The sequence below is a fragment of the Giraffa tippelskirchi genome, chromosome 10 (genome assembly GCF_054371585.1).
Source record: "Giraffa tippelskirchi isolate mGirTip1 chromosome 10, T2T-mGirTip1v1.2.pri, whole genome shotgun sequence".
Lineage (NCBI taxonomy): Eukaryota > Metazoa > Chordata > Mammalia > Artiodactyla > Giraffidae > Giraffa > Giraffa tippelskirchi.
This window is the reverse complement of record NC_137284.1, coordinates 36,597,386-36,610,675: the sequence shown is the minus strand read 5'-3', so window position 1 is coordinate 36,610,675 and position 13,290 is coordinate 36,597,386. Positions and strand designations below refer to the sequence as shown.

Here is a 13,290-nt window from a genome sequence, read left to right as displayed (position 1 = left end):
TCTTGGGCTAAGACAAGAGCTAAGCTATATAAGTTGAATATTCATTGGAAGGACAGATGCTGAAGCTGAAGCTCCAATCCTTTGGCCACCTGATTCAAAGAGCTGACTCACTAGAAAAGACCCTGATGCTTGGAAAGATTGAGAACAAGAGGAGAAGGACACAGCAGAGGATGAGATGGTTGGGTGGCATCACTGACTCAATGGACATGATTCTGAGCAAACTCCGGGAGATAGTGAAGGACAGGGAAGCGTGGTGTGCTGCAGTCCATGGAGTTGCAAAGAGTCAGACACGACTAAGCAACTGAATGACAACAAGCTGTATAAGTACAGAGCACCTACCATGGCCTACCAAGGCTTACCACAGGAAAGTGTTGTTTACCATCTCTAGTCTTCATGACAGCTCTGCAAGGTAGGGGTTAATGAGCCCACTAAGCAAACTGAGGCTCAAACACTGTGACTTACACAAAGCCATCCTCAGCACCAGAGCCAGAGTTTGATTCCACATCCTGATGACTTGCTCTCTTTCCGCCAGCCATCTGTGAGGCATAGTGCCAAGCACTCAGGTGGCACCCAAAGAGGGCTAGTTCTACCCATTTCCTATTCTGCAACCTACTATCACATTTTCTTTTCTTTCTTTCTTTTTTTTTGTCTCTGACAAGCAGTTTTGCAGCTGGGCCAGCCACATGCTGATTTTTATTTTTTTGATCTTTTGCAATTTTGACAGCCTCACTTTAAAAAAAAGAAAAAGAAAAAATCAATACAGCATCCACCAATCTTGTCATTCACACTTCCGGAACAACAGTAATACTTCTGGAGCTTCCTAGAGCCCCTAAGACCTCAAGGTAGGGAGGGGGCGGACTCTTCCGTTTTGAATTTAAAAAAATGTTGTATCAGATCAAGCCCTGGCAGAGGCCAAATCTACCACCCTTGGCGCGAGTAGGCTCGCTGACACAGAAGTCAAGGAGGTGTAGGGCCCTAGGGAAGCCGTTTTCAGCCCACTTCTGGCCCAGGTGCCTGTACCAGCCTCAACTCAGGCAAGCTGAAGTCAGAGGGAGGGGAGGATGTTCTCTGCAGGGCTCCGCGCGGGCCTCTCCCCTCACCTGGACAGCTCGGCCTCGGAGGTCGCCTCTCCGAGGGCAGCGGAGGCAAGGAGAGCCCAGTGAGATCTCCGGGTCCCAGCAACTCCCGGAGCACCCCCAGTGGGACCCCGGGACTCCTCGGGGGGGGGGCGGGGCGCGCGGGCTGGCTGGGCGAGGCTGGCGAGCCGCGCGTGCACCCCCTCCCACCCCACTCGTCCGGCCAGCGCTCCCCACGGTGACTCTGGATTGCAGCAAGCCATTGGCTTTTTACCAAACCGGGAGCTGCAGTATTTTTTTTTCCCCTTCAGGGAGAATAATTTCAGCCCCCTTCAGCTCGCATGACAATCTTGTGTGACTGGGGCGAGTAGGCGGGTACATTCTTTTACATGGTAATATTGCCCCACCTCCTTTGAACCCTCCTCTAAGCTCCCGGCTTCCTTTTTATTTTTATTTTTTGAATTTTTTTTTTTTTTTTAATTTACCTCCCTCCCCCAAATTCACCAAAAGGAGGGGGGGAGCGGTGGAAAGCCCTTCTTGGTTCTGTCCCTCCCCCCACGCCTCGTTCCCCAGGGGAGGGAGACCCCGAGACGCTTGGTACTTGCCCGCAGCGTGGCTTCTACCCTGGCGCTGGGATGGCCGCGCGGGGCGCAGGGGGCAGCGATCTAAGTGGCCGCCGGCTCTAGGCTGTCGCTCCATGTGCCGGGTGAGCACCGTGGTCGGGTCCCCCAGCGAGCTGCCACTGCCGCAGCTTGAAAGGAATGTCCCCTGTTGTTAAGGACCCTGACTGTTTTACACCAATGATTTGCCACTGCAAAGTTGCTTGCACCAACAACACTTTGTCGTTGATGTTTGGATGCAAGGTAGGATGAGGTTCATGTCTTTTTTAATGCATGCTGCCTCCCTGGAGGGGAACAAACAATTCCTTTTATTGTTTGTTTATGTGTCTGCCTGTTGGGAGAGTGACAGAGCTCAGACTTGCTCTGCTCTCTCTGGGAGCCGGCTGGGTTTGGGGGCCCGGAGACCTCAGTGATGTCCCGGCGTCTGCGGCTGGGTTTGATAACTCGGTCGTGACTCATGACGGGACCCTGATCGCTAATGCACAGAGGCTCCAAGAGCAGATAAATCCTCGGAAAGGGGATGCGTTAGGTGGCTCTCGGCTTGGGATCTCTTTCTATACTTAGCTGGCGACTGGGCTTGTGACAGCCGAGCTGCCAGCCCCAGGACTTGTCACTCCTCCTGAACTCACCCGGACCCGCAGGACCCACTGTCAGGGTTTGCTGGAGTGGTGGATGGACTTGAGATGACACCAAACGGATCAGTTTGCAATCTGGCACTTTGCAAGCTGAGGAGCCTATTTTTATTTTAGACAGAAAAACCAGGCTCATGTTGCCCCCAGTTGTGTATTTTTCTCTGAGCTTATACAATCCACTTGAAATCAACACTCAGAAATGTTATCCAGAGGTGGCGCGATTATTCAGTGAGTTTCTCCTGAGTAACTGTCCCACCCCAGATTTTTTGTAAAGGTGATTGGTGTTCCCAAGGAAATGAGGTTTGAAGGTTTCCGAAGCAGGTTACCATTCGTTGCTCAGCGTCTGAAACTTTTTTTGGTGGACGCTGGGAGCCGGCACTCCCTGAGAAAGACTTACAGAGCTAGGAATTTGAGCAGTCTTAGCCCTCAATGGTCTGAGTTCATGTCCCCTTACTCTTAGGTACATACCTTCACTTTTTTTTCGTTGTGAAAAACTGTGGTGGCAGGGGGGTGTCTTGCCTGTTTGTGTAAAAACACTTTTGTGGCTACTGTGGTGATTCTCTAAGGAGAGAGAGGGAGAGAGGGAGAGAGAATGTCACATGAAATAACTGAACATTCACTTTCGTAAGTGATTAAAAGTCACACGATCTCTTCTGTTCTGAAGCATAACACGAGTGACTGCCCTGGGTGCTGACAAGCACCTTAGGCAGTAGGGTTACTGAAACAAGCACAGTCAACTTCATGGACGATGCTCAGAGGAGGCGTAGGTTTAATGGAAAAACTGGGAGTCAAAATCATAAGTCTTATGTGCCTAGAGAATCTCTGTTCTCTGACCCCAGGTTTTCTTCTATAAAATGAAAGATATGGATGAGATAATACTCCACAGCCCTAACATTCTCCTATGATGTTTTTCATTTAATAATTTAATGGTAAAGTTACTGTCAGAGATATACGTTTTCTTCTTTTTTTACTTAATCTGATAGGCTATACCTTAGAGTTAGTTCCAGAAATATTGATCATACTAAACAGTAACCTCATGCTCCTCTTAAAACCCCTGAAAAGGTCTGAGAGTTGTTGAAGGTTTGCATGTTCATCACTGTCCGGAAGACGTATGTAATTGAACAGCCCAGTAACTAACTTTTTAGCTCCTTTCCTCACATAACTTGCGACCCTTCCCCCACGCATCTAGTTACTCACTCTTCTAATTATATTTCCAGTAGCCTCTTAGCGATGGCTACTGTTTAAAATCCATTCCAATAAATATATGAGAATTGCCTTGCAGTGCAAAATGATTATTTACAAAGGTGAATTATTTGCAAGGGGAAATTAAATACAAGCTAATAATTAAATAAGATAAGCTGTTGGTGTGCAGAATGTTGTTGAGTATGCATTCAACCCAGGACATTCAAAAGAAGTCTCTTTTATGTTGTTAAGTTTTCCCTGATTTTCAGATCATATTTCAGGGAATTGGTATAATTACAAACACTTTTTCTTTAATGCTGGGGAATTACATTAGTTAAACTTCTTTAAGTTCTATTCCATTTGGTGTTTTCAGTTTAACAAAGTCAGTTTCTGAGAGAACCATGTCAGTAGAGTGAAATACCTAAATCATGTGGGTTGGCAGATAATGTTCTTTGGGAAAGAAATCAAACCTCTATGAAAATAAATTAATACTTTTAGAGGGTCTGTTCTATTTTATTTTGCTGAGTATGTTTGAATAAGATCATTCTTAAAAGCCTTGTATAATGGGATTGATGATTATATTATAACCTTACTTAACAGTTGGTTAATTATTTACTGGCTGATATAAGATTCCCACCTTGGAATCTTAGATATGGAAATAATGGGGCTTTCTATTCTAGCCTTTCTCCAGTGAAGTTCTTCAGCGCTATTTGACACATAACAACAGAACAAAATGTGGGAAAATGGCATATCGTATAGGCTGGATTTCAAAACTAGATGTATCATTTACTAAATACATGATTTTTCTAAATCTCAGTTTTTTTCACAGATAAAATGGCCACAGTAATAACTACCACATTGCATAGTTCTATCTCACTGAGAGAATGCAATTTAAATGAGATACATGCAATGTTTAGTAAATATGCATTCATCAAATGATTGATACTTTTATATGGCCTTGGTTATTTTCATAACTTCACTGTGGGGAGTGGGTTCATCAATTATAAGAAGAACCTCTTTACCTCTTTTACTCTTAGGGTAGTTCTTTTGATAAATTGTTCATTTTGCTATGAGCTCGATTATTCTCTGAAGTTATTTCCTCTTTGCTAAGTGTTTATATAAAGTGTAGGAGCAGTTTATATATTGGTAAAGCATGCATAAAACAAAAAGCGTTTATAAAAATGAATGAAAAACTGATACCATTGTTCCATTCAACCAACAAATACTTATCGAGCAACCAATAAGATGCTAGACACTGGATGTGACAATAAACAGCTTTGTCCCCATGAACTCAGAGTCAAACTCTACTTACTACAATAATGATTCAAGGAGACATATAAAATGAGGATTTTAGTTGAATCTTTATCAATGAAAGTGGGATTTAAATGGTTGTTGAAAAAGATTAAAAACTCATGGAGGTATGTCAGTATGGAGGCTCCGAAAGTGCATTCATTCCAATATTATCTAGGAAGTTTGAAAATAAGTTTATTAGGATGGATATTTATTTTGTTTCCTGGAAAATAGTAAGTACGACAAAGTCTAAAACCTTGTTTGTGTGTAAGCCAGACTGTTTCAAAAATACTTAAACTATTCTTATTATCCCAAACGGAGTAATGGCTTGAAGGGTGCTGAGTTATTTGAGCTTTTAAGGCAGAAACCCCAAATAATATTATTTTGTCACTTAGCAATCTCCAGAGCCCTACCCTTGCTGCATCCTGGTCACCATTCAGTTTAGTTAATTGACTGTATTACTTATGAATATAAATGTGAAGTGTCTTTCTGGGCTAGGCTCTATCCCAGTCTCTGTGATAGGCATTGGAGATACAAGTATAAGTATGATGCCATTCCTTTTCTCTAGGAATTACACATCTATTGAGAGAAGGGATTATACTTCCTTCCCTAAAATACAGAAACCACAGTCCCACCTGACCTTAAGCTCTCATAAGATAAATTAATGGAGATGAGTTTGAGCAAACTCCAGGAGATGGTGAAGGTCATGGAAGCCTGGTATGCTGCGGTCCATGGGATCACAAAGAGTCTGACACAACCAAGTGACTGAAAAACAACAACAAGATAAACACAGTTCAAAAAAGTTTTCATATTGCATCAGTTCTCTTTTTGCCTCAGTCCATATGGTATAACCATATAATGCTGCTTATGAGAATGGGCTTTGCATGGAAAAGGAGGGCTTCTGAAAGGCTTTTTTCTGCTCATAATAGTTTCTGTGTCATTTTCTGAAAATGAGCATTAGCTTTATCTTTGTGTAACTCATTTTCTCCACCTGCAAAGACCGAAGTTCTGAATGTCATTTCGCAGCAGACTATACATTGTTTCTCTTTCCTTTACTACATTGCAAGGATCAGCAGCCCCCGTGTGCCCCTTTTCCTTCCTTTTCCTTTTTCTCGCCATTTCCCAGGCAAGACATAAAAAGATGAGATGTCATTTTTGCTAATATTTCCTAATATCCTAATACTCCCTAATATTTCCCTGGTATTTATTATTTCTTAATAAAAGTGCTTTGTAAAGTCTTATGTTCTCTGTAATTGTTCCTTGCTTTCTTTTAAACTCAAAGTAAGATTTTGTTGATATATGCCTCATACCTTAGGGGACCTCTCTCTTCCCCACAAATAGTCATTTGTTAATATAACAACTCAACGGAATCAAACCATTAAGACCCTGAGGCACATTCAGTGCCTTTAATTTCCTGTTTGATAGATTATGATAGAGAGAAGTTCTTGGAAAAATTAGAGTCCTGTAACCTGCTTTTTTTTTTTTTTTTTTAGTGAATGTGTAGACATTACAAAAAATGCTTGACCTCTCAGAGGAAAGGAATCATCTGGTAGAAATCAACCTCTTTCTTGTCTAAATGGTGACTCTCCCCAAAGAAAGAAGAATGAGACTAAAGAGGGATTGAAATGAAAGAAAATAGAGAAAAAGGGGAAGGAATCAAAAGAAGGAAGAAATTTTTACTAGAGAAGTAAAAGGAAAGGAAAAAAAATAATCTAGCATGATCAAACATCTACAAAGGTTAGATATTCTCCTAGATAGTAGGATACTATCCTCTATATACTATCCTTTCCAAGGGTCATTTTTTTGCCCCCCCCCCCAAACTCCATAGTTACCAGACAGAGAAAGTCAGAGACAGAGAGGAAGGAAGAAAAGTACAAGATTGGGAAAAGGGAGAGAGACATCAGGAAAGAGGAGAAAGAGGAAAGGGAACTGGTCTGTGGGCTCTCAACCTCCAGAGGGTGATTTTACAAACTCCCAAGATTGCAGTCTGTCAGCACCTCTCTGGTGGACAGTTCCCACCAGCTGGCAGCCGTTCCCCAAGCCTCTCCCAGACCTCAGTTTCAAGTCTCTGTGGTGGTAAAGTGGTTTTGTTTGCTCATTTGTTTATTTTAACATAGAAAATTTTGTTACAAAGAGTGGTGGCCCCAGAGGATGCATTAATCACTATATTACTATGTATAGTGGTCATTTGTAGAACAGTTTTTCCTTATATGAATATATATTGGTATATTCCTTGTTTTTATTTTATAATTTGTGTTCATTAAAATCAATTTAAAAACCATAAAATCAGAAGGAAAACAAATTTTAGAAAGTACTATTGTCTTAGAGGACTAGAGATAAAAACTACTAATATTTTAGTGTATATTTTTCTAGTTTGCTGGTATTATTTTGTTGGTGGTGGTCACATATATCTTCATTTAAAAAATTTAGTTGTAATCATAGTGTTTACTTTTGAATGTTTTAAATGAATATTAGAATTTGTGTATGTATTTTAATGTGCTTCCCTGGTGGTTCAGCTGGTAAAGAATCTGCCTGTAATGCGGGAGACCTGGGTTCAGTCCCTGGGTTGTGAAGATCCCCTGGAGAAGGGAAAGGCTGCCCACTTCAGTATTCTGGCCTAGAGAATTCCATGGACTGTATAGGCCATGGGGTCACAAAGAGTTGGATACAACTGAGCGATTTTATGTATTTTAATAGCTATATAACAGATTAACATTCTTATTTTTGAATATTCAGCCCAAAGATAAAATTGTACTGTGTGCTCAGTCACTCAGGTGTGTCTAACTCATTGCGACCCATTAACTATAGCCCGTCAGGCTCCTCTGTCCATGGAATTTTCTAGGCATGAATACTGGAGTGGGTTGCCGTTTCCTACTCCAGGGGATCCTCTTGACCCAGGGATCGAACCCGGGTCTCTTGCATCTCCTACATTGGCAGGCAGATTCTTTAACCACTGTGCCACCTGGGGGCCCAAAAGATAAAATTGCCTCCCTCCCCTCCGCCCAGTTTTCTACTATCAAAACAAAAGCATATCTTGAGGAATAAATCTTTTTCTTATTTGAAATTATTTCCTTTGAATAGTCTAGAATAAGTAGAATTACTGAGATATATTTTAAATCTTTTATGACTTGGTGATTGATACTGCTGCATTCATTTTAGTGATGGCAAGTTAGATTACATGTTATAACATTCCCCAGCTTTAAAAGCTCTACCTTGTGGATTTACAAGTAAGAGGTAATCAATTTGTTTTCCTCTGAATAAAGTTAAAACTCTATCAGACTTTGAATTAATGGGGTGGGAGTTTCCAAGACTATATTGGTGTGTTCCAGTTAAAAAATATCTGAAATGCCAAAAATCCAAGTGGTCAAAATGGGCACCTCAAGTTAACAGCTATTTACACAGTTAAGGCATTCATCCCTGTCTCAGCAGATGTTTCAGATCCTGTTATATATGCTTTGCAAAGGTCAACTCATTTAATTCTCATTATAATCTTCAGAAATGGGTTATAAGAGTTGTCTCCGTGTTAGACATGGGGAAACTGAGGCATATAGAGTTTAAGTAACTTGCCTGAAGTCGCATAGCTTTCAAGTAACAGATCCAAAATTTGAGCCCAAATAATTCATGTCTAGAACATACATTCACTTCCAGAATTAGCTATGGGATTCTTTCAAATGGCAACTCCCTCTTAGGACCTATATGTTAGGAGTCAATTTGCAAAAATTTTAATTTATGCATTCTCTCCTGGGCATAACTCTGAGTTTGAATGCAAAGCACATCTGTAAGAAGATTCAGCTTTATAGTTAATTTTTTTTGAGAGGAGTTTGATCTAATATACCATATTCTATAGTTTTCGTGTTCTCCTTTCCCACATAAGGTTACTGATGCATCCAGGAGGTGACTTTCTGAAGATCACACACTGTGTCGCAGAGCCACAGCTAGAAACGGGGTCTCCTAATTTCTAACTCAGTGTTATGTTTATATGCCATGACCTCCAACTACAAACCAGAAGTTCTGAGAATGAAGGTGAGAGAAGAGAAATTGACAAGTTTTATCTGTAAAAAGCAGGAAAACATAACACCTTGCTTACAGGACTGCCTTAAGGTTTAAGTGATATATCACATATGAAAACATTTAGCACAATGCCTTGAATGTGGTAAATATTCAGTACATATTTTTATCTCCTGTTTCATTAAGGCTACTTTGCAGACTGGTGAAAAATTTGGAGACTGTTAATAGTCAACTGAACAGTGTTCTTCAATCAAGCACTTTGAAATTCACTCAAGAGTGTGTGAGGAGTACTTTAAAACTACCAAACACATTGTTAAAAGAGTTTTAATGCCACAAAAGGCAGAATCAAGAAGTTTATGTAATTCACACCAAAAAATAAATAAATAAACCCACAAAAAACCTAGATTAAATCTGACCCAGAAAGAGAAAATGAAAAATGAGCTAATGAATGAAAGAGGTCCTGAATGTCCCAAAGAAGCAGGTTGCGTAGGCCTTGTGTCCTATTTGACAAGGTACACTTGCCAGTTCAAGGGCCTTTTCAAATTTTATTTTTTAGTAGTCGTTTGGGGGAAAGAAACTCTAAATATCAAAAGACAAAGAGGATTAAAGTTATGCAGTCACTAAAATATGTTCACAAAAAGGAATGTTGAATCATAGAATTTAGATCTTGAAAAATCTCAGACTTATTATTTATATTTGTTATGAAGCCTTTTACCTTTTACTCACTTAGGGATATTCAAGTAAAGTTCCAAAGTCCATATGGTAAAACCATCTCCAGTCCCTTCTGTATTAAATTACCACTGTATTCCTTCAGCCTCCGGTACTTAATACTTGAATCTTAACTTTAATGCTCAGATGCAAATTCAGTTTACCTATCCTATTTGTCTATCTGAACCATGAACTCCTTGGGGAAGGGACCATATCCTATTTATTTAGTATACTACCTAAAAGATCCAGTAAACAGATCTGTGCCTATTCCATACAAGGCAGTCAGTATATGTTTGTTGAATGATTGGGAGAATTATGTGGGTTCTTGTGAAGACTTGCTGAATGAGTCTGTTGAAAAATAAGTCATGTGTTTTTTGTTATTTCATTTATCATTTTTCTTTAGCAGTTTGCCTCTGAGAACCTCTTGTGCTTTCAGACTTCCTAGAGCTTTTGTTCCCTGAGACATAGACTAGGCGTTATTCAATGTGTTAAATCAGTATGATGGTTAATTTTATGTATGAACTTGAGTGGGCCAGTATGAACTGCCCAGGCATTTGGCCAATTGTTATTCTGGGTGTTTCTGTGAGGATGTTTCTGTATGAGATTAACATTTGAATCTTTAGACTGAATGAAGCAGATTGAGCTTCTTAAAGTGGGTGAGTGGGTCTCATCCAATCAGTTGAACATCTGAATAGAGCAAAAGAGCTGAGCAAGAAGAAGCTTCTTTTGCTTGACTGCTTTGACCTGGGTTATCAGTCTGTTCTGACCTTGGGTCTCAAAATGAAATTTCAGTTCTTCTTGAGTCTCAGGTCTGCTGGCTTTTAGGTTAGAGCTTGCACCACTGACTCTCCTCACCATTGGTTCTCAGGGCTTCAGACTTGGACCAGCACTACGTGTCGGCTCTCCTTGGTCTCCAGCTTGCTGACTACAGGTCTTGGGACTTCTCAGGCTCCATAATGAAATTAGCTGATTCCCCATAGTCAATCTCTTTCTCTCTCTCTGAGAACTCTGACTGATATACCTGGTGTCTAGGGTGAGATGCCTAGACATGTCATCACTAGTAAGTCATTCTATTTTAGTAAGTTATGCAGGAACTAATAGATTATACATATAATATGCCAAGAGGATGTTGTTGCATTTAAGCTTTTTCTCTCAGAAGATCATGAATTTATTTCATTATAAATCACAGATTTTAACTCTAGATGTAATACAGTAGAAATCATTCAATGCTCCTTTTATAATTTTTCCATCTATATTTCTATCTTTATTTACCTATATGAATTTTCTTTTTAGCCTTTATGGACACATTGTACATTGCAGTGATGATTAAATACTCATAATAATTTTTCCTATGAAAATTTAAATGAGTGGGTCAAATGAAGTAAGAACATTGCCCTAAATTATAGCTTCTAGAAACCTCATAAATAACAATATTTTTAAGCATCATTTTTGTGTATGTGTGTGTAACTCCTAACATAAAATATGTTATTTTTTATGATGTTCCTTATCTTTATTAAAATTTTATCCAAGTTTCTGAGGTGATTTAAAACATTTTATCTGATGAGTGAGCACACTGAACATAGTCATAATCTTTAATATGCTGTCTGATGTATTCTGAATACCTTAATATCCACAATATAGACTAAACCAACTAGGAATTAATATCACTGCATTATATCTCAAATAATGATAACATTAAATGATGATTCATGATATCACTTTCATAAGCTTTCAAATAATATGGTTGGTAGCTACTAGCATGTATATTGGTTTACTGTCTAAGATTAGAAGACTTTGATTTTCCCCTTGGAATTGTGTCTCCAACTATTCTCTTTATGTTTTGCAAAAATCTCCATTTTTGAGGAGAGGTAGGTACATTTGTCCAGAATCAGTAACTAGTTCTCTCCTCCCTATTATATTGAGCATTGTAGTGGGTACCTCATGGTTACTCAAACACAGTAAGATATAGTTGCTGCCTTGAGATGCTTTCAGTTTGACTACTGAACCAGCACTAAGAAATATACACAGAAAAAAAACAAGGGAAAGCCACAGAAAAAGCCACCGGGAAGCCCAATAAACACAGAAGGTTGGGTTAAATCTTATTGAATGTTCATGCACAAGGTTCTATTCTAAGGACTCCACATAAATTAACTCACATGCTACTCAAAATAGCTCTATGAAGAAAACCACTAATCCCTGTGTGATATCATCTCTTCATATGTACAACTAATATCAAGTGAGGATCCACAAAATCATTTATATTTTAAAAGTAGTTTTATACCTCAACAGAAAACCCTACTGCAGACGATGAGGTTGTCTGAGAGGACCAACGAATCAATAATTACCTTTAGGATGTTAGAAAAGACTTTTATGGAGATAACAAATTAATCTGGTCTTTTCAAGGCCTTGAACTAGGTCAGAAAGAAAAGAGTTTGGCTTTAAACTCAAGACAACTACTGATAACTGTGATCCAGTACTCCTTTGGTAGTGTTGAAAGAACAAGACAGCAGAAGATAATGATATGACATTGAAGGTGTACCTTCTTCTTGGGTGGAAGAAGGGAGAAAGGAAGAGGAAGAGAGGAAGCGTTTTAGATTAGATCCTATTCTCAGTTCAGTTCTGTTGCTCAGTCATGTCTGACTCTTTGCAACCCCATGGACTACAGCATGCCAGGCTTCCCTGTCCATCACCAATACCTAGAGCTTGCTCAAACTCATGTCCAGCGAGTCAGTGATGCCATCTAACCATCTCATCCTCTGTCGTCCCCTTCTCCTCCTGCCTTCAATCTTTCCCAGCATCAGGGCCTTTTCCAATGAGTCAGTTCTTCAAATCAGGTGGCCAAAGTATTGGGGATTCAGCTTCAGCATCAGTCTTTCCAATGAATATTCGGGACTGATTTCCTTTAGGATTGACTGGTTGGATCTCCTTGCAGTCCAAGGGACTCTCAAGAGTCTTCTCCAACACCACAGTTCAAAAGCATCAATTCTTCTGTGCTCAGCTTTCTTTATGGTCCAACTCTCACATCTATACATGATTACTGGAAAAATCATAGCTTTGACTAGATGAACCTTTGTCGGCAAAGTAATGTCTATCCTGTCATCTGGGTAAAGCAGAGAGATAAGCTAAATCTAGGTGAGTTAAACCTGAGTGTGCCCTTGGGGATACAACCAGAAGTAGGAAGCACATCCTGAGGGTGGATATGGGTATTTGAAAGTGTCCTGTGATTGGACCATTAGCTTTGTGACTCCGGGGAAACTCTTTCGGTTCTCTGAGCTTTCATTTCCTCATCTACGCAATGGAGATGATATATTTAATGGTTTCGTTATACCAGTCAAATAAGAAAGCAATTAATATGCCTGGCATATTGTAGCCATTGAATAGATGTGTGCTTTGCCGACAAAGGTCTGTTTAGTCAAAACTATGGTTTTTCTGGTAGTCATGTACAGCTGTGAAAGTTGGACCATAAAGAAGGCTGAGCTGCAAAGAACTGATGCTCTAAATTGTGGTGCCGGAGAAGACTCTTGAGAGTCCCTTTGAACAGCAAGGAGATCAAACCCATCAATCCTAAAGGAAATAGCCCTGAATATTCATGGAAAGGGCTGATGCTGAAGCTGAAACTCCAATACTTTGACCACCTGATGTGAAGAGCTGACTCATTGGGAAAGACCCTGATCATGGCAAAGATTGAAGACAAAAGGAGAAACGGGCAGCAGAGGATGAAGTGGTTAGATAGCATCATCGACTCAGTGGACATGAGTTTGAGCAAACTCTGGG

At 40.0% G+C, this 13,290-nt stretch overlaps 1 protein-coding gene across 2 annotated transcripts in view; it reads left to right on the top strand.

Annotated features, from left to right (window-relative positions):
• Positions 1–13,290, top strand: part of DLG2 (discs large MAGUK scaffold protein 2) — a 2,308,738-nt gene that overhangs the window by 916,457 nt on the left and 1,378,991 nt on the right. The window contains exon 1 of one of the 2 annotated variants that reach the window (XM_081536915.1): positions 1,838–1,939. The exons of the other annotated variant lie outside the window; for it this stretch is intronic. Within the exon in view, the coding sequence (XP_081393041.1) occupies positions 1,838–1,939 (102 nt within the window). Of the gene's footprint in view, positions 1–1,837; positions 1,940–13,290 lie in introns of those variants that run through there. 2 annotated transcript variants of the gene reach the window in all.